This window comes from Sphaeramia orbicularis, chromosome 1, assembly GCF_902148855.1.
Source record: "Sphaeramia orbicularis chromosome 1, fSphaOr1.1, whole genome shotgun sequence".
NCBI lineage: Eukaryota > Metazoa > Chordata > Actinopteri > Kurtiformes > Apogonidae > Sphaeramia > Sphaeramia orbicularis.
The window spans coordinates 8,296,971-8,318,959 of NC_043957.1; the positions used below are offsets into that span (position 1 = coordinate 8,296,971).

The 21,989-nt window shown below is 38.5% G+C and overlaps 1 protein-coding gene across 2 annotated transcripts in view; it reads right to left on the bottom strand.

Annotated features, from left to right (window-relative positions):
• sh3pxd2aa (SH3 and PX domains 2Aa) overlaps positions 1-21,989 on the bottom strand; it is an 84,940-nt gene that overhangs the window by 22,681 nt on the left and 40,270 nt on the right. The window contains exons 6-8 of one of the 2 annotated variants that reach the window (XM_030149137.1): positions 12,744-12,769; positions 3,344-3,388; positions 794-922 (exon numbers count right to left, since the gene is read on the bottom strand). In XM_030149137.1, the coding sequence (XP_030004997.1) occupies positions 794-922; positions 3,344-3,388; positions 12,744-12,769 (200 nt within the window). The remainder of the gene's footprint in view (positions 1-793; positions 923-3,343; positions 3,389-12,743; positions 12,770-21,989) is intronic. The other variant, XM_030149148.1, reaches the window with a different exon arrangement.

The following is a 21,989-nucleotide window of genomic DNA, read 5'->3' on the forward strand; positions in this document are numbered from 1 at the left end:
ATCCATATAGTTATGATAGTGTTTATTCTATAGTTCCATAGATGTTCTAGTTCAGTTTTCTGTGCATCAGTTCCATCCATGTGTCTCCCCCTTCTCCCACTCTCTCCCAGTCTCTCTCTATCTCTATCGCTCTCTCTTTTTCTCCTCCTTTACTCTCTCTCTTCAACCCTTTCTCTCCTCCTATCATTCGTCCATCCTCCTCAGTCTGGGTCTGCTCCAGGTTTCTGCTGTTAAAGGTACTTTTTCCTTCCACTGTCACTAGTGTTTGCTCCTGGAGGATTCTGTTGGTTTCTGTAAACTGGCTTCAGTCTGGTTTGGACCAACTCTCTATGTAAAGTGTCACGAGATAACTTTTGTTATGATTTGGCGTGATATAAATAAAATTTAATTTGATTTTTTAAAATTTGATTTAAAACAGAATTTCAGTTTGAACTCAGGAACATTTTGTGATATAACATTAGATCCTGTTGGGATCAAATAAAAATGTGTTTAGTATTTGTGCAGATTTCTGCTGTAATTCAATTCTTCAAGGAAATAAACATTCAAAAAAAGAGAAACAAACAAAAATTGCCTTTTTAACAGCATCATGATGTATCGTGATATATCGTATTGTGATCCTAGTATTGTGATTTGTATCGTATCTCCAGATTCTTGCCGATACACAGCCATAATAAAAACAGGTTTATTTTTCAGGCCTAAAAAAGAATAAAAACACTCACTGCTGTTTTGACACTTCATACATGACAGGGTTCAGAACATGTTTGGAACGTCGACTCTAAAACATTCCACTCACCACTTTCGCTCTTCTCGATCACGTCCACCGTCTCTCCGGCTTTCAGGCTGATCTCAGAATTCTCCTGCCTCTCGTAGTTGGCCACGGCCACGTACTGTTCCAGAACCATGGGCTCCGACCCGTCCATCCCTGAGGGGAAGAAACAGGCCGTCAGCCACCTGCCTGCTGTGGCGCCCCGCGAAGGACCGCCGCAACCGAATACACCGCCACTGCCGCTGCCGCGCACCCGGTGAACCGCCATCGGCCACCCCGACCCTCCCTGACCAATCAGAACCCGAGCTGACGACCTGGACCTGGCTGCATGGTCCCAAACGTCTGGCCATTTAGAAAACGGCGAAGTCGAGCCCCGGGCCACGGCGAAGGACGGACGAGCATCAGAGGGAACGCACAGAACCCACTGAAATCATCCTGTTTAAGGACAGCATTGTAAAGCACCTAAAGCAGAGCCATGACCTGGAGCGAACGCAGAAGATCCACAAGAAGAAGAAGAAGGAGAAGAAGAAAAAGAAGATGAAAAAGAAGAAGGAGAACGGCTGTGGGAGGGAAGCGAACGAGTCGAAGGAGACTGAAGTTTCCCAGTGGAAAATCAACAGTGTGGTTGAGAGGAAAGGCCTCCCCTCCACAGCCGTTGGATGAGGAATTGGGGTGGGGGGGTGGGGGGGTGCGCACCAACCATCATAGTCTACGCTGCAGGCCTTAAATAGAAACATATGAGTGGAGCAGAGAGAGGCTGGGCCAATGTTTATGTGAAACAAAAGAAGAAAAGCACTGGAGTCAGGGTTAGGCCCATCCACCCCCCCACCCCCCCCCACACACACACACCCTGGTCCCACCCACCCCCTCATATTTTTTACGTTTAACCCTTTCAGCACCAGCACTGACTTCATGTACAGAGTTTACATCAGGTCAGTCTACACCTCCCGGATTTAAACATCAGCCCAGGGGTTGGATGGAGGTTCACAAACAGACTGGGTTCATATATATATATATATATATATATATATATATATATATATATGTGTGTGTGTGTGTGTGTAATGTGACAGCTATTGAGTATTTGGTATTTTTGTTTATAGTTTAAGCTGATTAAAAAAAAACCAACACTGCCCTTTTTTCTGTTTTAAACAGCCTTTTTAGGGTCTGGATGAATTACATTTCAGTTTATTTTAATGAGTAAAACTTGTAAAATGAGTAAATGACAAAGTGAGTTCAGACAAACAGACAGACAGATATACAGACAGGCAGACAGACTGGAAACGCAGGCTGGGTTTGACCAGGTGGGGGCATCAGTTCATGCAAAGCAGAAGTTTAAGAGGAGACAGACAGAGGCAGGCAGAGGGAGGGGTCACATTAGTGCAGGGGGTCACAGTCCTGATGGTTCAGGGGTCACATTAGTGCAGGGGGTCACAGTCCTGATGGTTCAGGGGTCACATTAGTGCAGGGGGTCACAGTCCTGATGGTTCAGGGGTCACATTAGTGCAGGGGGACCACAGTCCTGATGGTTCAGGGGTCACATTAGTGCAGGGGGACCACAGTCCTGATGGTTCAGGGGTCACATTAGTGCAGGGGGGCCACAGTCCTGATGGTTCAGGGGTCACATTAGTGCAGGGGGGTCACAGTCCTGATGGTTCAGGGGTCACATTAGTGCAGGGGGGTCACATTCCTGATGGTTCAGGGGTCACATTAGTGCAGGGGGGCCACAGTCCTGATGGTTCAGGGGTCACATTAGTGCAGGGGGTCACAGTCCTGTTGGTTCAGGGGTCACATTAGTGCAGGGGGTCACAGTCCTGATGGTTCAGGGGTCACATTAGTGCAGGGGGGCCACAGTCCTGATGGTTCAGGGGTCACATTAGTGCAGGGGGGTCACAGTCCTTATGGTTCAGTGGTCGTATTCACATCCATCTGATCTGAAGTGGGTCCGACCAGGACAATAATAACACAATAACCCATAAATAATGTCTATTCTGAACTTTTTTCTGTGTTTTAAAGTGAAAAAAGTTAAATTACATGATGAAAACGTTTACATTTACAAACTATCCTTTAAAAAAAGGGAATAACATGAACAACCATTAAAAAAACTGAAATTTATAAATAAAAATCAGTGTATTTTTACCAAAATCCATCCTCAGTTTATCATTAATACATGTTTATTCTAATGTACAGTTTAAGTGGATCGACAAATACATAAAACATTTAATAACAGACCAAATATTGGTCCAATTCCACTGATTTCTATTCAGACAGTTGAGGTTGTTCAGATTTGTTCAGGTTATTCACACAGTTTAAAAATGTAAATACTGTCATAATGTAATGTTTGTAATTTTCTGGTTTGACCCACTTTAGATCATACTGGTCTGAATGTGGAACCTGAACTAAAATGATTGTTAATATGTTCAGTGTCATTTTTGTTTTTCTCAGATTCATCCCTGGGGCCGGACTGGACCACATGTCAGCCCGGTTCTGGACCCGGTTCTGGTCCCTGGGCCATATGTTTGACCCCCGTGCATTAGTGCGTATACGTTCAACGTGCTGACAGACACACAAGGCTACCTGAAGCCTCTTTCCTTGGACTGTCTGTAAAGCCGTACATCCAGACTGCAGACAAAGAAGGAAGAAAAGACGCAGAGAAACGTTATTCAGTTTGACAGGAAGTACAAAGCAACAGTAGGAAACAATAAGAATGGATAAGACTAGATAAGACTGGAAAAGACTAGATAAGACTGGAAAAGACTAGATAAGACTGGAAAAGACTGGATAAGACTGGAAAAGACTGGATAAGACTACATAAGACTAGATAAGATTGGAAAAGACTAGATAAGACTGAATAAGACTGGAAAAGACTGTATAAGACTGGATTCAACTGGATAAGACTGGATTCAACTGGACCTTCAATAGATCATATATTATATATCAAACAAACCCCTGTACAGCCACCTTCAACTGTCTGTTATATAAAACTGTTCATGTCAAAAACAGTCACACCACAGCAGATCCTCCTGAACCCTTTAACTCTTTAACTCTTTAACGCTTTAACTCTTTAAAGATGACACTTATTGAGTTTTTGGTATTTTTGTTTATGGATCGGGGGGGGGACAGTGGGTCCAGGTTAGAAGGTGTGAACATTTAGTGTAAGATCCACGGAATAACAGAGGAATAGAAGCAGAGAGATGGACGATGAAAGGATGGAAATTGAGTTACAGACCGCACCCCCACATATATAACTGCCCCCCCGACAGAGAAACAAAACAAAACAAAAAAACACCCCGCTTCTGTTTTTTTGACAATTCACACCCTATTTATAGAGTAAATAAATTCCCTATCTATAGATAGATAGAACGATAGATAGAACGATAGAACAATAGAACGATAGAACGATAGATAGATAGAACGATAGATAGAACGATAGAACAATAGAACGATAGAACGATAGATAGATAGAACAATAGAACGATAGATAGAACGATAGAACGATAGAACGATAGATAGATAGATAGATAGAACGATAGAACGACAGAATGATAGAACGATAGATCGATAGATAGATTTAACTAAGTCAAACTGTATAACTCTTTCCTATGACACTGTTCATATAATAAACTGTAGAAGAACGTCTACAGACAGACTCCAGAGGGTTAAATATTTAAATATTTCCATTTATCAACATCACGTATGCCCTTCTGTGGTGGCTCCTCCCACCCGCCGGTCCTCCACATCTGATTGGTTTTAAGCCTCTCCTACACTCTGGGTCCTCTGTGCTAAGCCCCGCCCCCTCCACTCAAACATCCACAGATGTTTAATTCCTTCCAGTGTTTCCTCTACATCTGCACTGCTGCTGTGGGTGGGTTTACTACAACTAGGACCCAAACGTCTACCAGACTGTGGAACGACAGGAGAAGACAAGGACCAGCCCCTGCTTTAACCCTTTAGTACCCAGTGTTCCTGTGTTCTCCAGCTGTTCTGTGTATATTCATGGTTTGGTTGGTTTAGTTCATATCAGCCAACACAGTGGACGCCAGTGCATCATCACACACACTGACCCCTAGTGGACAGTCAGGGAAGGACAGGTTATCTATACTCATGACCAGGATGAATGTGGAACCTGAACTAAACTGATCCTTAACGTCTTCAGTGTAATTGTTGCTTTTCATGGGAGGAACTGGACTCCCTGGACTCCAGTTTGAGCCCCCAGGCCTCATGTTTACAGCCCTGCTCTAAGTGCACTCAGTCTCCAGGACGACACTGTCCGTTCCTGCTTCATCAGTTTCCCATCACTTCCAACTACGAAGCCTGACTAGACAGGAGTCCCTGTTCCACTGACCCTCAAACTGTGGGAAGAGAACTTGCACATAGGTGGTTTTTTTCCAGGCGTAATGAAACTAATCAGAACATTTGGGATTTAATGGAAAAACCAACATTACACAGTTCTGTTTTTAACACATTTAGGAAATATGAGGAAAGTTTAGCACAGATGGACAATGGAAAAGAGACTAATGATCATTTTGGGTCCAAATCAACACTCATTTACTATATCTTTGACAGTGAGTTGGTAACGCTTACCAGACATTAGTCCAACTCCATACCAGACATTAGTCCAACTCCATACCAGACATTAGTCCGACTCTATACCAGACATTAGTCCGCCTCGATACCAGACATTAGTCCGCCTCGATACCAGACATTAGTCCGCCTCTATACCCAACATTAGTCTGCCTCTATACCAGGCATTAGTAAGCCTCCATACCAGACATTAGTCCAACTCCATACCAGACATTAGTCTGACTCTATACCAGACATTAGTCTGCATCCATACCAGACATTAGTACGCCTCCATACCAGACATTAGTCCAATTCTACACCAGACATTAGTCTGCCTCTATACCAGACATTAGTAAGCCTCCATACCAGACATTAGTCCAACTCCATACCAGACATTAGTTTGACTCTACACCAGACATTAGTCTGCCTCCATACCAGACATTAGTATGCCTCCATACCAGACATTAGTCCAATTCTACACCAGACATTAGTCTGCCTCCATACCAGACATTAGTCCAACTCTACACCATGCATTAGTCCACCTCCATACCAGACATTAGTCAGACTCCATACCAGACATTAGTCCAACTCCGTACCAGACATTAGTCCGACTCTATACCAGACATTAGTCCAACTCCTTACCAGACATTAGTCTGACTCCTTACCAGACATTAGTCCGACTCTATACCAGACATTAGTCCAACTCCTTACCAGACATTAGTCTGACTCCTTACCCGACATTAGTCCAACTCCTTACCAGACATTTTGTCCATATTACTTATTATTTTGATGATTTATTATTCATTTTTGTTCCTTTTATTGATTGTTTTCGTTGTTAACGTTCATTTTGTCCACAATACTTATTATTTTGATGATTTATTATTCATTTTTGTTCATTTTATTGATCATTCTGGTTGTTTTCATTCATTTTGTAACTTATTTTGTCCATATTACTTATTATTTTGATCATTTATTATTCATTTTTGTTCATTTTATTGATCATTTTTGTTCATTTTGTAACTTACTTTGTCCACATTACTTATTATTTTGCTAATTTATTATTCATTTTTGTTCATTTTATTGATCATTTTGGTTGTTTTTGTTCATTTTGTAGTTTATTTTGTCCATATTACTTATTATTTTGTTGATTTATTATTCATTTTTGTTCATTTTACTGATCCTTTTTGTTCATTTTGTAACTTACTTTGTTCACATTACTTATTATTTTGTTGATTTATTATTCATTTTTGGTTGTTCTATTGATCGTTCTGGTTGTTTTCATTCATTTTGTAGCTTATTTTGCCCAGATTACTTATAATTTTGCCGATTTATTATTCATTTTTGTTAATTTTATCGACCGTTTTTGTTCTTTTTTTTGTGTATTTTGGTAGATGCTTTTGGTCACCAGTGGCTGTTTGGGCCTTTCAGGGTTAAGACAAATTATGTTAATGTTCTGCTATTGAAATCTCCTTGTTTCTTTAACTAGAGGCATTGTACCCGTGGTACTACTGTAGAATAGCGCCCTCCCGTGGTGCAACAGTGGCATTGCACCCGTACGCCCTCCCGTGTCCCGTGCTACTGCAACATTGATCGGACAGACATCGATGGGACGGACAGACATGGGGCGGGGCTGAAATGTGCATTATATGGTAGGATTAAGTGAATATAATTGACTCGCTGCTCCAGTTTTGTACTCGTGCTTGTTTTCAGTTTTCTTTTTTCATCTCATTCTGAAACTCCAGTAATGAGCCCAATTCCTAAAATGCTGCAGCATTCCTTTAAATGACTGTGAATAGGTGTGTGTGTGTGTGTGTGTGTGTGTGTTCAACCATAATGAATCCACTAATACCCTGCTGTTCATCTGCTAATTCCACACACTTTGTTGTCTGCGTGGCTTTAATCCTCCATGCATCACTTCTGCTGTTTGTTAAGAAACACAGGATGTTTGAAGGAGCAGCTGCAAACACAGGATTCATCCACTCATTATTCACTCACGTCATTTTGGTCAAAAACACTGAATTATTGTCACAAATACAACACAGTTCAGGTCTGAGATTCAACTGCAACATTATCCCACAAAGACCCACAACTGCTGCCATTTTATCTACATTTAACCTTTATTAAGTCATTTATCAGCATTTTATTGCAATATTATCCTCTATATTTGGCATTTTTCAGTGTAAATCCTCTATTTTCTTAGATTTAATTCACTGATCGTGTAGATGTTCGTTAAAACTCAGAGTAAATTCAAAGGTTATTTTATCCAAAACAGAGGAAAACAGGAGAAAATGTGACTTTTTCCTCAAAATATATAATTAACTGAACATAAAAACAAGCGTCTCCAACTGTATTTTATTCATTCTGTTCATTTTATTTCGTTATTTTATTTGGTTTTTTTTTTTATTTTCTCATGTTATTTGTTATTTTGTAGATTTTCTTATTTATTTTTATTCCTTTTATTGATGACTTTCTGTTTCTGTTCAGTCTATTGCTCATTTTATTCTCATTTTACTTCATTTTAGTTCTTTCTTTTTTTCCCCCATTTTTTCATGTTTTTTCATATTTTGTAATTTTTTGTTTTTCTTCATTAAAGTGACTTTTTCCATCAGAATCAATCATTAACTTAACATAAACCGAGTGTTTCCATCTACTGTCATTGATCAAATTACATGAGTTTATTTATTTTTTATTTTTTAAATTTCATTCAAATGAACTCCACTCTGTCTGTGGTTCTAATGTTGGGTCAAACACACATTTTACAGACAGTTTGACAGATTAGTGTTACTAAATGACCCACATTTTTACTTTTAAATTCACTTTTGCTTTAGTTGGACCATGAGGGATTATCCAAAACAAGGAGCTACTTTATATTGAAATAAATATTGAAATGGAAATCAATTAAAGTTCGCTGTCTGACAGGACATGACTGTGTTCCGTTCCAAAACTACAGTGTCAAACTGTTGGGACATCATGTTTGACCCCCCCCATGTTCAAAACCATACAGTCCAACATTAAGAGGACAACGGGAGAAAAAAACTGTGGTATCTGCAAAAGCTTTTAGCCTCTAAGAAATCAAATTATTTAGACAAATGTCAGTTGAAGTGGTGCAGACGTCTGTCCTCAGGCACAGACACATTAGTTACACTGTAAAAAAAATCTGTAATTTAACAGAAATTTCACTGTTTATTTTACAGATTTTTCCTGGATTTTTAAGATACAGGAAAAAATAAATGGAATTACAAAAATAGACTGTGATTTTACATGTCAAATGTAAAATAACATAAAAAAACTGTAATTGAGAATAACCATAAAAATTTCCATTTTTTAAAAGATTTTTTTTTTTCACAGAAAAATACAGTTAAAATACATTTTCAAATGTATTGTAATTTCACAAATATTTCTTTTCTATTCATGAGAATAAACTGTTAATTTAAAGTTTAATACTGTAAAAAAAATAATAAGACCAGATAAAATTACTGACAATTAACCGTAAAAGAAGTATTTGTTCTGTAAGTTTAACAAGACTTGTTTGTTAATTGACAAATATCTTGTGTAATTACAGGAGGTTTCACAACAAAAATGTTGAATAAATGTATTTTTGTGAATGTATAACATGTATAAGTACTGATAAACTGTCCAAATACAGTTTTTATCAGTGGATTGTACAACTGAGTCTCATTGAAAATTATTTATGTATATATTTATAGGTAATTTGATTGTTTTAATACATGTAAATATTCTTCACTAAACATTAAAAAGTCAAAAAAATATGCAAAATCTCATGTACAGTTAGAGCAAAAAACTGTATTTTAATAATGGAAAATTACTGTATTTTTATGAGATGGTTATTTTCTGTTATTTAACAGTATTTTTTGGCACCCCTGCTGCTGGAATAATACCGTTTTGTTTTGTTTTTTAACAGTTTTTTTTTTTTTTTTTTTTTACAGTGTATAGGATAGCAAAAGAGTGTCTGTTTTCTAAATGACAGTTTATTTTTGGACCTAAAAGGACAGAAACTCTTTTACCTGCCTTAACTTTAGTCACACCCACAACCAACATCTGAACATACTTCCTCACATAAAAAATATATTTTGTTAAATTAAATGTAAATGTGTTAAACAAGAAGTGTTTGCATATATTCTTTTGTTCCTTCTAATTAGGGTGTCCAGGTGTCCCCCTTTGCGTGGGACTGCACAGCATTATGACCATTTTTTTCTACGTCCCTCAAACTGAGACCATGTCCCTCATTTGATCGGCTGTGTCTGTCCAAAGCGCAGGACAGTCGCCTTCTTCCAAACATGACTTTTTTTACAGCGGAGACAGCACTATCACTATTGGCTGTGTCCGCTGTCAATCAACCAACATACACGTGGGGTCAGGAGTCCATCAACCTGTCACCTGTGTCCTCCTGAGCTCCGCCCACTGACACACAAAAACAAAGGAAAAAGCCTCAGACACCGACATGCAAATACTGGAGGAAATCATGGAAACTCTGCGCAAAAGAAGAAGATACAGCTACAGAAAAGACATGAGTAAAAGCGGTGGGGGATGATTCACAGAGGGTACTCTACGAACTATGTCCAACTTCTCCATCGCACATGGAGGCGAGTACGACCTGGAACCACACACTGTCTATATGTGATGTTTGGTCAGATTTGATCCATATTCCCTTTAACTATTTTTATGTTTGGAGTTTGAACTGAGAGACAACAAACAAACCAATATGCTTTTGTTAAGTATGTAGATATATATTTTTTGACAAAATTCCACAGAATATTTACTTTATCTTATTCTATTTTTATTACTCTGTTAGAATGCTAAACGTTTGACTGTTCTGTGTTTGGATGCACAAAGGTTTTTGGTCCAAGTAATGTTAAAGTGGAAACAGCTGTTCTAATGTTGTCAGTTCTGCCTTTTTGTTTTATTGCACATAGATTAGTTCACCTATGAGGGTTGAAAACATGTACTCAAATTAAAAAAATAAAATAAGCGGATTCTCTAAAAGGATTCACTTAGAATAATGGAAACTTGAGGTTTCTTTTTTGAGTTTTTACAAGTAGATTTTTTGTTTTGTTTTTACAATTTAAAAAAGTTGTTGAAACCTGTGCAAAAACAGCAAAAAAATAAATGCACATTGCAAAAATATGCATACTGTGTGCAACTAAATCAAATTATTGTTATTCATATTTATAAGCTGGATAATACTGTATAAAAATCTAGACTTTGTTACAGTATTACAGTTAAGTGTCCCACATTATCCCACACAAACCCGCTCCTTGTCCCACATGTGGCTCGTATGGACCTGCTCAGCCTACTTCTAATGCCATAGATGTCAGACTGTGTGGAAGTTTAGGCCAATGTGTATAAAACTAACACAGACCCCATAATTCAACTAATAAAAAAACTATTAGAGTCATAAATAAAGCTGGTTATCTTCAATCAAGTAGGATCTGGTTTATTCAAATGTCCTGATACTGTAAATTTAAAAACAATGGAAATGATGTTTTTGTGCTAAGAAGAAAAGTTTTCCTGTTTGTATTAAAAAAAAATTAAAGTTAAGAGAAGATAATTATAATTTAAGAGGGATGTTTTTGTTTGAAACATGTAAAGTCAGAGTAAATGTCAAATATGTCTGCGTTTCTGTTATTGGTGTGAAATTATTGAATCAGTTGAAGGATGAAGTGAAACTGTGTAGCTCGTTGGGGAATTTCAAAAAAGCTTTAATCTGTCAAATTTTCCAGGCTTATAAAGGTCAAATAAAGTCTAAGTGACTGAAGGAACTGAATGTAGATGAATTTGTGTGAATATTTTATTTGCTGCAGACTTCAGGTGTGGAGTTGGAGAAGCAGAAATACACCTGTGGCTTCAGCTTCTGCCTTTTTCAGTTAACAGTTGTGTTAAATATAGGGCCGTGTATCGGCAAAAATCTGGTGATACGATACAAATCACAATACTAGGATCACCATACGATATATCACGAAAGTGTTAAAAAGGCAATTTTTTGTTTGTTTCTTTTTTTAAATGATTATTTACTGGAAGAATTAAATTACAGCTGAAATCTGCACAAATACTAAACACATTTTTATTTGATCCCAACAGGATCTAATGTTATATCACAAAATGTTCCTGTGTTCAAACTGAAATTCTGTTTTACAGACATTACAGTTTCAGATCCTGTTCAAATGTTCATGTTCTATTAGTTCACATCTAACATCAAAACAGTATTTTAGGTCAATCCCAACAAAGGAACGAACATTATTGAATAACAGAGTGTTAAATGTGTATGTATATGTATGTACAAGTGTGTGTGTGTGTGTGTGTGTATGTATATGTGTGTGTGTGTGTGTGTGTGTGTATAGATCTGTGTATGAATATGTAGTTACACACATGTTATTGTATTCCGTGTTTATATAAATCATACTATATTTGTTCATAATAATATAAAATCAGAAACCAAATTATTTAATAGTAAGTATCAGTCATATTATAGTATGTAGTATAGATCTGCTTCGACTCGGAAGGTTATTACTGTTATTAATTACATAAGGAGAAGGGGCGGAGTTTATAAGTTCTACTTCTTCTCACTCCTTTTCAGATATGTATTATATGTCTCATGTTTAAGTGTTTTGTTTACTTATTTTCTTCTGTTTTGACATTCATATTTCGAAATAAATACATCAATCAATCAATCAATCAGTAAATAATAATGAATAAAATATGAACAAAAAGAAAAAAAATGAACCTCCACAATATCTGCATTTGAATAAATACCTAAAAATATCCATACAGTACTTTTTAATATCCCCACAGTATCGTGAAATGAAATATTACGATACATTGCAGAACTGATATTTTCTAACACCCTAGTTCTGAACCCCCCCTAAGCAACGTCAACAGTAAGTCAGCCCCCCCAAACACACACACACACACACACACACACACACACACACACACACACACACACACACACACGGAGGGACGAGTAAACGAACCACACACTGGAATCACATGGATGACACAGACAGACAGAAGGACATCCACTGTGGGATGATGACATGAAGACAACATGAAGAGCAACAAGATAAAGAGCAACAAGAATAAGAGTAACAAAATGAAGAGCAACAAGATGAAGAGCAACAAGATGAAGAGCAACATAATGAAGAGCAACATAATGAAGAGCAACATAATGAAGAGCAACAAGATGAAGAGCAACAAGATAAAGAGCAACAAAATGAAGAGCAACAAGATGAAGAGCAACAAAATGAAGAGCAACAAGATAAAGAGCAACAAAATGAAGAGCAACAAGATGAAGCGCAACATAATGAAGCGCAACAAGATGAAGAGCAACAAGTAGAAAAAGCAGGAGAGTTAGCTGAAAGGAAGCAGAGGAAAAAGGACAACAGCAGTGACTTACCCGACTTGCGCTTGGAGCCATAGTCCCTGAAGGAGAAGCAACACAAGAGGGACATGGTTAGAGTCAGCAGACCAGGACGAGGGTGGGGTGGGGGGGTCGGTCTATGACAGAAACCTGACGGACAGCAGCGGCAATGCTTCAAAACATATGAACGCACTGGGGTTTAGAGAAGCTAACAAACGCATATGGGGGGGAGAGGAGAGAGAGAGAGAGAGAGAGAGAGAGGCAGGAGAGAGAGAGGGAGAGGGAGAGAGAGAGAGGGGGTTGGGGGGGTGGGGGGGTCAGTCTATGACAGAAACCTGACGGACAGCAGCGGCAACGCTTCAAAACATATGAACGCACTGGGGCTTAGAGAAGCTAACAAATGCATAAGGGGGGGGGGGAGAGGGAGAGAGGAGAGAGAGAGAGAGAGAGAGAAGAGAGAGAGAGAGAAGAGAGAGAGCGGGAAAGAGAGAGAAGGAGTGAAGGATGGAGGGAGGAATGACTTTGGCTGTCAGATCCAGATTGGTCATGTGACTCTGAAGCAGCACCACCATCCTCTGCTTCATCAGAATAAAAGGTGACACCCCCCCCCTCACATATGGAGGAGGGGAGGGGGGGAGGTATGTTTAAGACCCTCCTGCTTAATACATTCTAATGGGATTACAGAACCAGGCTGAACTATAGATTGTGTGTGTGTGTGTGTGTGTGTGGGGGGGTGATGACAAAGAGCAAGTGTGTGAGGTTTACAGGAAACAGTAGGAGTTACAGACAGACGGAAGGATCCAATCAGAAAACAGACGCTGATATTTATAGAAACCTGGACGTCTTCCCAATGTTACCCCCCCCACCCCAGCCCCTCCCTCCCTCCTTACTCCTCCCCTTTGTCCTCTGTCTCTTGGGCTGCTCATAATCAATAATTCCTTTTGGTCCACAGAACCACAGATACAGTGAGGGATGGGTGGAAAACAGATACAGAACCAGGACCAGGACCAGAACCATGAAAACAGATACAGAACCAGAACCAGGACCATGAAAACAGATACCTGCAGAACCAGAACCATGAAAACAGATACAGAACCAGAACCAGGACCATGAAAACAGATACCTGCAGAACCAGAACCATGAAAACAGATACAGAACCAGAACCAGAACCAGGACCATGAAAACAGATACCTGCAGAACCAGGACCATGAAAACAGATACAGAACCAGAACCAGAACCAGAACCAGGACCATGAAAACAGATACCTGCAGAACCAGAACCATCAAAACAGATACAGAACCAGGACCATGGAAACAGATACAGAAGAACCCTGACCATGAAGCCCCTCCTGCACCACTGTTTTGTTTTTTTTTGTTTTTTTTTAACTTGTCTTGTCCATCATCATAACAGCAGAATGGTAGTCTAAAAAATTAATTAATTAATTAATAAAAAAAAAAAAAAAAAAAGAATGGTAGTCTGTCTCCTTTTGGTGCTGAATAAATGTGCTTTGTCAAAGGAAACTTCCTAAAGTATATGAGGCTCTTCTTGATATTCTACTGTCTTTATTTGGAGTTCTGTTCATATTCTACTGGGGGAGAAGTTTACCACTCAACAGAACAGACTCACACTCATACGCCTCCTTCAAATCACAACGCAAACATTGGATGAAGGAAAACTAAACCTGGGACCATCAGTAGATCATCCTCACTGTGTTTTTTTTTTTTTTTTTTAATCATGTTTTGCCTTTTTTTTTCAACTGTCTTTCTTGTCACCTGCCTAAAGACTACAGATTAGGGCTGCACGATTTTGGCCAAAAATAAAATCCTGATTTTTTTCTCTAAAAACTCGATTTTCAATTTTGATTTTTGGGTAAAACTACAAAAGACAACATAAAGATAATTTTGTGTCTTTATTATTCAAGCAAAGGAAAAAAAGGCAAACAAAAAAAAACACAGTTTGGAAACAAAAAATCTAAATTTGAAAACAAAAATGAAGGTTTCAAAATGATTGAGCTTAAAAAAAAATCCATTGTGTTCTTATTTTCCTTTCATTTGAAATTGGAAACTTCTGCTAGCAGGCCAGAATGTTTAGTCATTTTAAAAGTTTTGTTTGCAAGACCAAAGGTTTTGCACCTCTAAATCTTTTGCAAAGCAAAAAGTTTTGCTTGCAAGTTTAAGTGAAGGTGATGGGTGATGGGATCTACACAAGCAGATGGGCTGGATTTCTATTGGTAGCTTGCTTCAGATTGACAGTGTTGCTGGTCCCTGATCCTCCCACCCACTTGGGAACCATGATGGGAACACGGTGGGAACACAGTGGGAGCTCCAACACGAGTGAGATGAAATCAATTTGACAATTACCTTTTTTTTTTAAAAAAATCGTCATAATTAAAAAATCCGATTTCAATTTAAAATCGATTAATCATGCAGCCCTGCTACAGATGGAAATGAGCACTGCTGCTACAAACTGACATATTTACAGCTGTAATTATTGTAGATGTTCATTAATATGCACGGTCCATAATGAATGAATGAATGAATGAATGAATGAATAAATAAATAAATAAATAAATAAGAGGCAGAAAGAGTGAAAGGAGGAGAAAAAGGAAGAAGGTGGTGAAGACTCTCACAAGAAAATATCAATAACACACACAATAACAACCATGGTGATGATTATCATTGGAACAATTACAGCTGCATGATATTGGAAAACGTGTATTTATTTTTAATATTAGACGTTGGACAGGCTCAGTCTCCGCCTGTATTTAAATCACGTCTAAAAATGCATTTTTTCTTGTTGGCTTTTAATCAATGAATGAGAGGTTACTTTTTTAAAAAAATTTTATATTTCTTATGCTGTTTTTATCAGATTTTAATTTGTCTTTGTTTTTATGATGGTTGTATTTTGTTGTTCTTAGCCTGCTTTGCACCCTGTGTCATCACTGTTATTACCTCCACCAGGAGGTATTGTGATCACTGTGCTTTGTGTGTTTGCGTGTTTGTTTGCTTGTTTGTTTGTTAGCAAGATAACTCAAAAAGTTACAAATGAATTTTCATGAAATTTTCAGGAAATGCTGATACTGGCACAAGGAAGATATAATTAAACTTTGGTGGTGATCGGGGGGAGGGGGGCAGATCTGTCTTGGCGGAGGTCTGCGCACTCCGATTGCTTTTCTTGTTATTTATTTACTTATTTATTTCCTTGTTTTATGATTCGTGTACAGCACTTTGGCCAGCTGTAAAGTTCTTAAAGTGCCTTAGAAATAAAGATGTAATTTTTTTTTGTAGAACTATATTTATTTTTGCACAACTAAAGACTAATATGCACACAGATCTGTCTTATGCACATGAATATTTGGACAGGTTCCTAACCCTAGATCCATTGTCAGTCCAGTCGTGCACATGGACACACACACACACACACACACACACACACACACACACACACACACGTTTGACTGTCCACCCTGTCTTCTTTCAGACTCTGCTGGACAGTTGCTGCTGTCCTGTCTCTGTTTGTGAGTCCTCTCTCCGTCCTGTTGCTGATCTGATGCCTCTGCCTCTTTGTGAATAAGGCCTTTATACCGACCTCTGCTCTAAGACCCCTCTGTGCTACAACCAGAATATGCTTCATTGTCACTAAAGTGGGACACGGAGAAAGCGGGACATGACCCCCCCCCCCCATCTGATCCATGTGGAGCCACAGTGGACATCTACTCCCCCCCCCCCCCCCCCCCCCCCCATCTGCTCCATGAGGAGGACCGGTCCAGTCAACAGACAAGAACTTTTAAAGAGTTCTATGTCCAAGTGTCAGTGGACAGTCTGCAGCTGACCCCCCAGGCCTCAGAGTGGGTGGAGTGTCCTCCAGGATGCCCCCCCTCCCTTTCTGCCCCAGACCTAATGCTGTAGCTCCACTCTTTTCTATTTTAAAAAAAAAACAGGAGGGAAGTTTTGGAAGCATCTGTAAAGCATTAGGACTAAAAGCAGGAGCAGAAAAGGACCAAAACCCCCTGAAAGGACCAAGAGGGGAAGCAGGGAACACCCCCCTCCCAAGGTCCATACGCCATCCACTGAGCCCAGTCCCCCACTCTCCTAGTCTAGTCCAGTCCCCCAGTGCCCCAGTCCCCTAATTTAGTCCAGTCCCCCAGTCCCCTAGTCTAGTCCAGTCCCCCAGTGCCCCAGTCCCCCAGTCTAGTCCAGTCCTCTAGTTTAGTCCAGTCCCCCAGTGCCCCAGTGCTCCAGTCCCCTAGTCTAGTCCCCCAGTCCCCTAGTTTAGTCCAGTCCCCCAGTCCCCCAGTCCCCTAGTCTAGTCCAGTCCCCCAGTGCCCCAGTCCCCCAGTCTAGTCTAGTCCAGTCCCCCAGTCCCCCAGTCCCTGCGGCTGAAATCCAACTCTTCCCTGGGGGGTGAACAACCAGCTCCAGTTGCCAACGCTGTCCCTGTGTGGAACAGAGGCACCGACAGGAGGAAGCCGGGGGGTGGGGGGTGGAATACAGACTGTAGCCCTGCTGGGGGGGGGGTTATGTGGGGGTGTGGAAACTAAAGGCCTTTTCTGCAGAAGGAGGAAAATCTACTGGGGTTCTGCAAAGGGAGGGGGGTCAAACGTGAGGCCCAGGGACCAAAACAAGCCCACCCAAAGGGTCCAATCCATCCCATAATATATATGAATACTAACACTGAAGATAAGAACAGTTAAAGGTGTTGAACTGGTTGAATTCAGGTTCCACATTCAGACCAATAATAACAGAATTACCTATTAACAATGACTCTTGTTTTAATGTGTGAAAATAACATTACACTATACTGACAATAATATAAATACTGCCTATAAATAATGACTACTCCACATTTTCGCTTAAATAATACTAAATTATGAAAATATTTACTTTTACAAACTACCCTTTAACAATAAAATGTGAATAACCTAGAATGTCTAAAGATAATTCAGTGTAATTTTACCAATGTTCTGTCTGTTATTAAATGTTTTGTGTGTTTGTAGATCTGATCTCTCATGTATAAATGACAAGTGATGATATTTTTCTTAATAAATTTCATGTTGTTTGTGGTTTTTAAGGTTATTTATAACGTTATTCACATTTTCATAATGTTATTTGTCTTTTTCTACACTAAATCCAAGTGTAATCTTTGTGTAGAGTTATTATTTATAGGTTAATATTATTTTACATAAGTATAATACTGTTTAAATTGCACTTAATTTCCTTAAGAAATGTCAGTTTTTCGGTTTACTCACATTGTTTTTGTTTGGATAGTTTGTATATGTCAATATTTTCATAATTTAATGTTTTGTTCTGTGTTTTTGCACTAAAACAAATAGAAAATATTTGCAGTTGTCATTATTCATACATTATGCTGTTATTATTTTACTTTGGACCACATTGGTCTGAATGTGGAACCTGAACTAAATAATTTTAACGTCCTTGTTTGTTCAAATCTTCAGTGTAATTTTTTCATTTCCGGGGGGGGGGCTTTTTGGGGCCGGCTTTGGTCCATGTCCATATGTTTGACACCCCTGCTTTAGCTGAGCTCCTTAACCCTTGACCCCCCCGCCCCTCTTTATCCCTCCGTAGACCGGGTCATCCTCTAGTTTGACCAAATCCAAATGAACCCACATGCAGGTGGACCTGGTCTGAGCCAAAGGGTCCCATCGACCCCTGAGGTCCATCTGAAATACAAACATTACACTGAACACATTTATGGTCGGGGGGGCCTGTTACTAATGTTTGTCTTGATTGTCTTTATGTAAAAAATTTATTGATAAGCTTTTTTCACAATTTAGATGAAAAATAAAACAAATGTTCTAGAAGTACGACTTCCTTAGAAATCATTTTTTGCAGTGTAAAAAAACACAACACGTGTCCTCACCCCCATCACCGGGGCAACCCTGTTACTTAGACGATCCCCTGTGAAAAGCCCAAAATCCGACCAATCACAGCTGTTCAACACTGATCCTGGTAATAATCTGATCATCTTGTGACATCTTTTTCCTGGAGGAATGAAGCCAAGGTCGATGCCTCTTTTTATTCACAGAGGGATGTGAGAGGGCGTGATGAATGAGAACATCAGCCCTGTCTGACGCAATTTAGGGGGGGGGTAACATCAGCCCCGTCTGACACTACTGCAGCCTATGGGATGGGTCGGGGGGGGGCAGTGTTTTCATCATGGCTGAAATGCAGTATGTGCATATTAATAGAGAAATGTGTCAACATTCTGGTGTGCAGAGGACAGATGATGTCATTTAGGCTGATGGTTATGGGATGGCCTAGCACCGACCCAGACACAGAAAACGAAGCACAGCCCACGTCCCACAAAAACGATCTGGATAAAAAAGAAATAAGATGCAGAAAAAAAAGCAAAGTTAGAACAAAAAAGGAGAAAAAAAAAGTCATGTTTCAGGAAAAAAAAAAAGAAATTCCAGTGAGTGGAAAACAGAGCTCACACAGGAAGAGGAAGAGGCCAAAAAAAAAAAAAAAAAACAGACAAAAACAGAGGAATACTGGAAGGAAGCAGCATTTTTAGGAGGGGGGGGTGTCAAACATGAAGCCCCTGGACTAAAACTGGGCCACATAAGAGTCTGATCTGGACCATGAAATAGAAAAAGTCCAGTGAAGATCTGAACAGTCCTGTTAGTTCAGGTTCTACATTCAGACCAGTAGGATCTAAAGTGGGTCAGAACCAATAGAATAAGAACACAATAAACTATAAAGAATGACAAATACTAACTTTACACTTGGGATGTAACCATTACCGGTATAACGATAAACTGCAGTAAAATTGCAGACAGTCAGTTTTACCGTTTAAATTCTATTTATCATGATAACCATGTTTGATTACCACACTTTTAGGGGAAAAAACGCCTATGTAAAGATCTGCTTTTATGTCAAATATTTGAGTATAGTTTTAATTTATTACAATTTTAATTTTATATACCTAATATTCTGAACCAATATTCACTTTTAAAGTCTTTGAAAAGGTTCGTTAAGCATCTTTTGTTATTTATGCAATAAATTATATATATTTTTCAAATTGGATTTTTATATATTTTTATGTTGATATAGTAGGTTAAAGTGAAAAAATAATAGACAGATGAAATAAATGAAGCTGTGCTGAAAAAACAGATCCCACACATGGGTATTTGTAAACATTTGTTAAAAGGCAAAATCAAAAGGACTGAAAAACGGACAAAATAGGCTCAGACCACAAAGGGTTAATATTTGAATGTTTCTACAACAGAAATTACAGAAATTGTGCCAATTATTTTATTTTGTTTTTTTGTTGTTTTTTTTTTTTCAAAATACAACTTGGTTAAATTATTTCAGTGTGTATATCAGTACTTTTTGAGCACAATTTCAACAATACCGTAATAATAACGGTGATAATTTTAGTCACAACCATGACATGAAATTTTCATATAGTTACATCCCTACTTCACACTTTGTTTTAGAGTAGAAAATACAAGTCAAATTAAAAGAAAGTGTTTACTTTTACAAACTATCCATAATCTGAACAAATCTAAACCTGAACTGTCTGAAAATAAATCAGTGGAATTCTTCCAATATTCAGTCTGTTATTACATGTTTTGTGTGTATATAGATCCACTGTATCTGTACGTTAGAATGAACATGTGGAAATGATAAACTGAGGATGAATATTGGTAAAAATACTGATTTTTCCTAAGAAATTTTAGGTTGTTCATGTTATTCACAATTTTTTAACACAGTTCGTAATTGTAAATACTTTCATGTAATTTAACTTTTTTTGCTCTAAATCAGGGGTGTCAAACCTGCGTCCCGGGGCCCAAATGTGCCCCCCCCAAAGGTTCCAATCTGTCCCGTGGGATGAATTTACAAAGTGTAAAAATTCCACAGTCAAGGCTGTGGAACTCATTTTAGTGTCGGTTCCACATACAGACCAATATGATCTACAGTCAAATAATAACAGCAGAAGAACTGAAAAAAAAGAATGACTGCAGATTTTCTACTGGGTTTGATGTGGAAAAAATAATCTGACATTATGTCTATAAATAATGACAACTTCAAATGTTTGTCTTCATTTTAGTGCAAAAAGTAACATTAAATTATGAAAATATTGACATTTCCAAACTTTCTTGTAACAATAAAATGTGAATAATAATCTGAAATGTCTAAACAAAATTCAGCCCAATTTCAACTCTTTTCTGCCTGTTCCTCAGTGTTCAGTGTCTTTATAAATCTGATTCATAATGCACATGGAGAAATGATAAGTTACTACTCAAAAATCGCCCATATTCACCCAAAAACCACCTAAAAATCACCCAAAAATGACCAAAAAACACCCAAAAATCACCCCAAAAAACACCTAACATTATGCCTATAAATAATGACAACTTCAAATTTTAGTGCAAAAAATAACATTAAATTCTGAAAATATTTCCATTACCAAACTATCCTGTAACAATAAAATGTGAATAACCGGAACAAAAATGAACAACCTGAAATGTCTAAAGAAAATTCAGCCCAGTTTGAACTCTTTTCTGCCTGTTCCTCAGTGTTTAGTGTCTTTGTAGATCTGATCCAGAATGCACATGGACAAATGAGAAGTGGAGGCAGAATATTGTTCAAATTGCACCGATTTATTCTGAAGAAATTTCAGTTTTTTCAGGTTATTCACATCTTTTTTGTTTGGATAGTTTATAAAAGTAAGTATTTTCATAATTTAATGGGGTTTTTTTGCATTAAAACACAGACATAAATGTGCAGTTGTCATTACTTACAGGTTATTCTGTTATTATTTTACTGGTCCGGCCCACTGCAGATCAAATCAGACTGAATGTGGAACCTGAAAGAACAGGAGTTTGAGAACCCTGGATTAAAACATAAAAAAGTTTGTATTTGTCATGATTTATAGTTAGTTCTGTTCTTATTTGACTGGTTCTGATCCACTTTAGATCATATTGGTCTGAAGCCCTGGGAGGGTCTGGAGTGGACAGGATGAGGGTCCACAAACCCCCCCCCCCCTCCAACCCACTGGTGTGTGTTTGGATTGTGTAGAACGCCCCCATGTGGACAAAGACGGAAGATGAGGACAACACAGAGTTCTGTCATTTCTTTAAGGCATTAGAGCACACACTGTAAAAATCTATATCTGACCAAGTGTATTTGTCTCATTTCTAGTCCAAATATCTGATCACACTTAAAATCAGACAGAATCACCTACAGAGGAACTTTACAGTGAGATAGAAGAACTGATTTATAGACAATAGATCTGGAAAATCTGATTTACACTAAT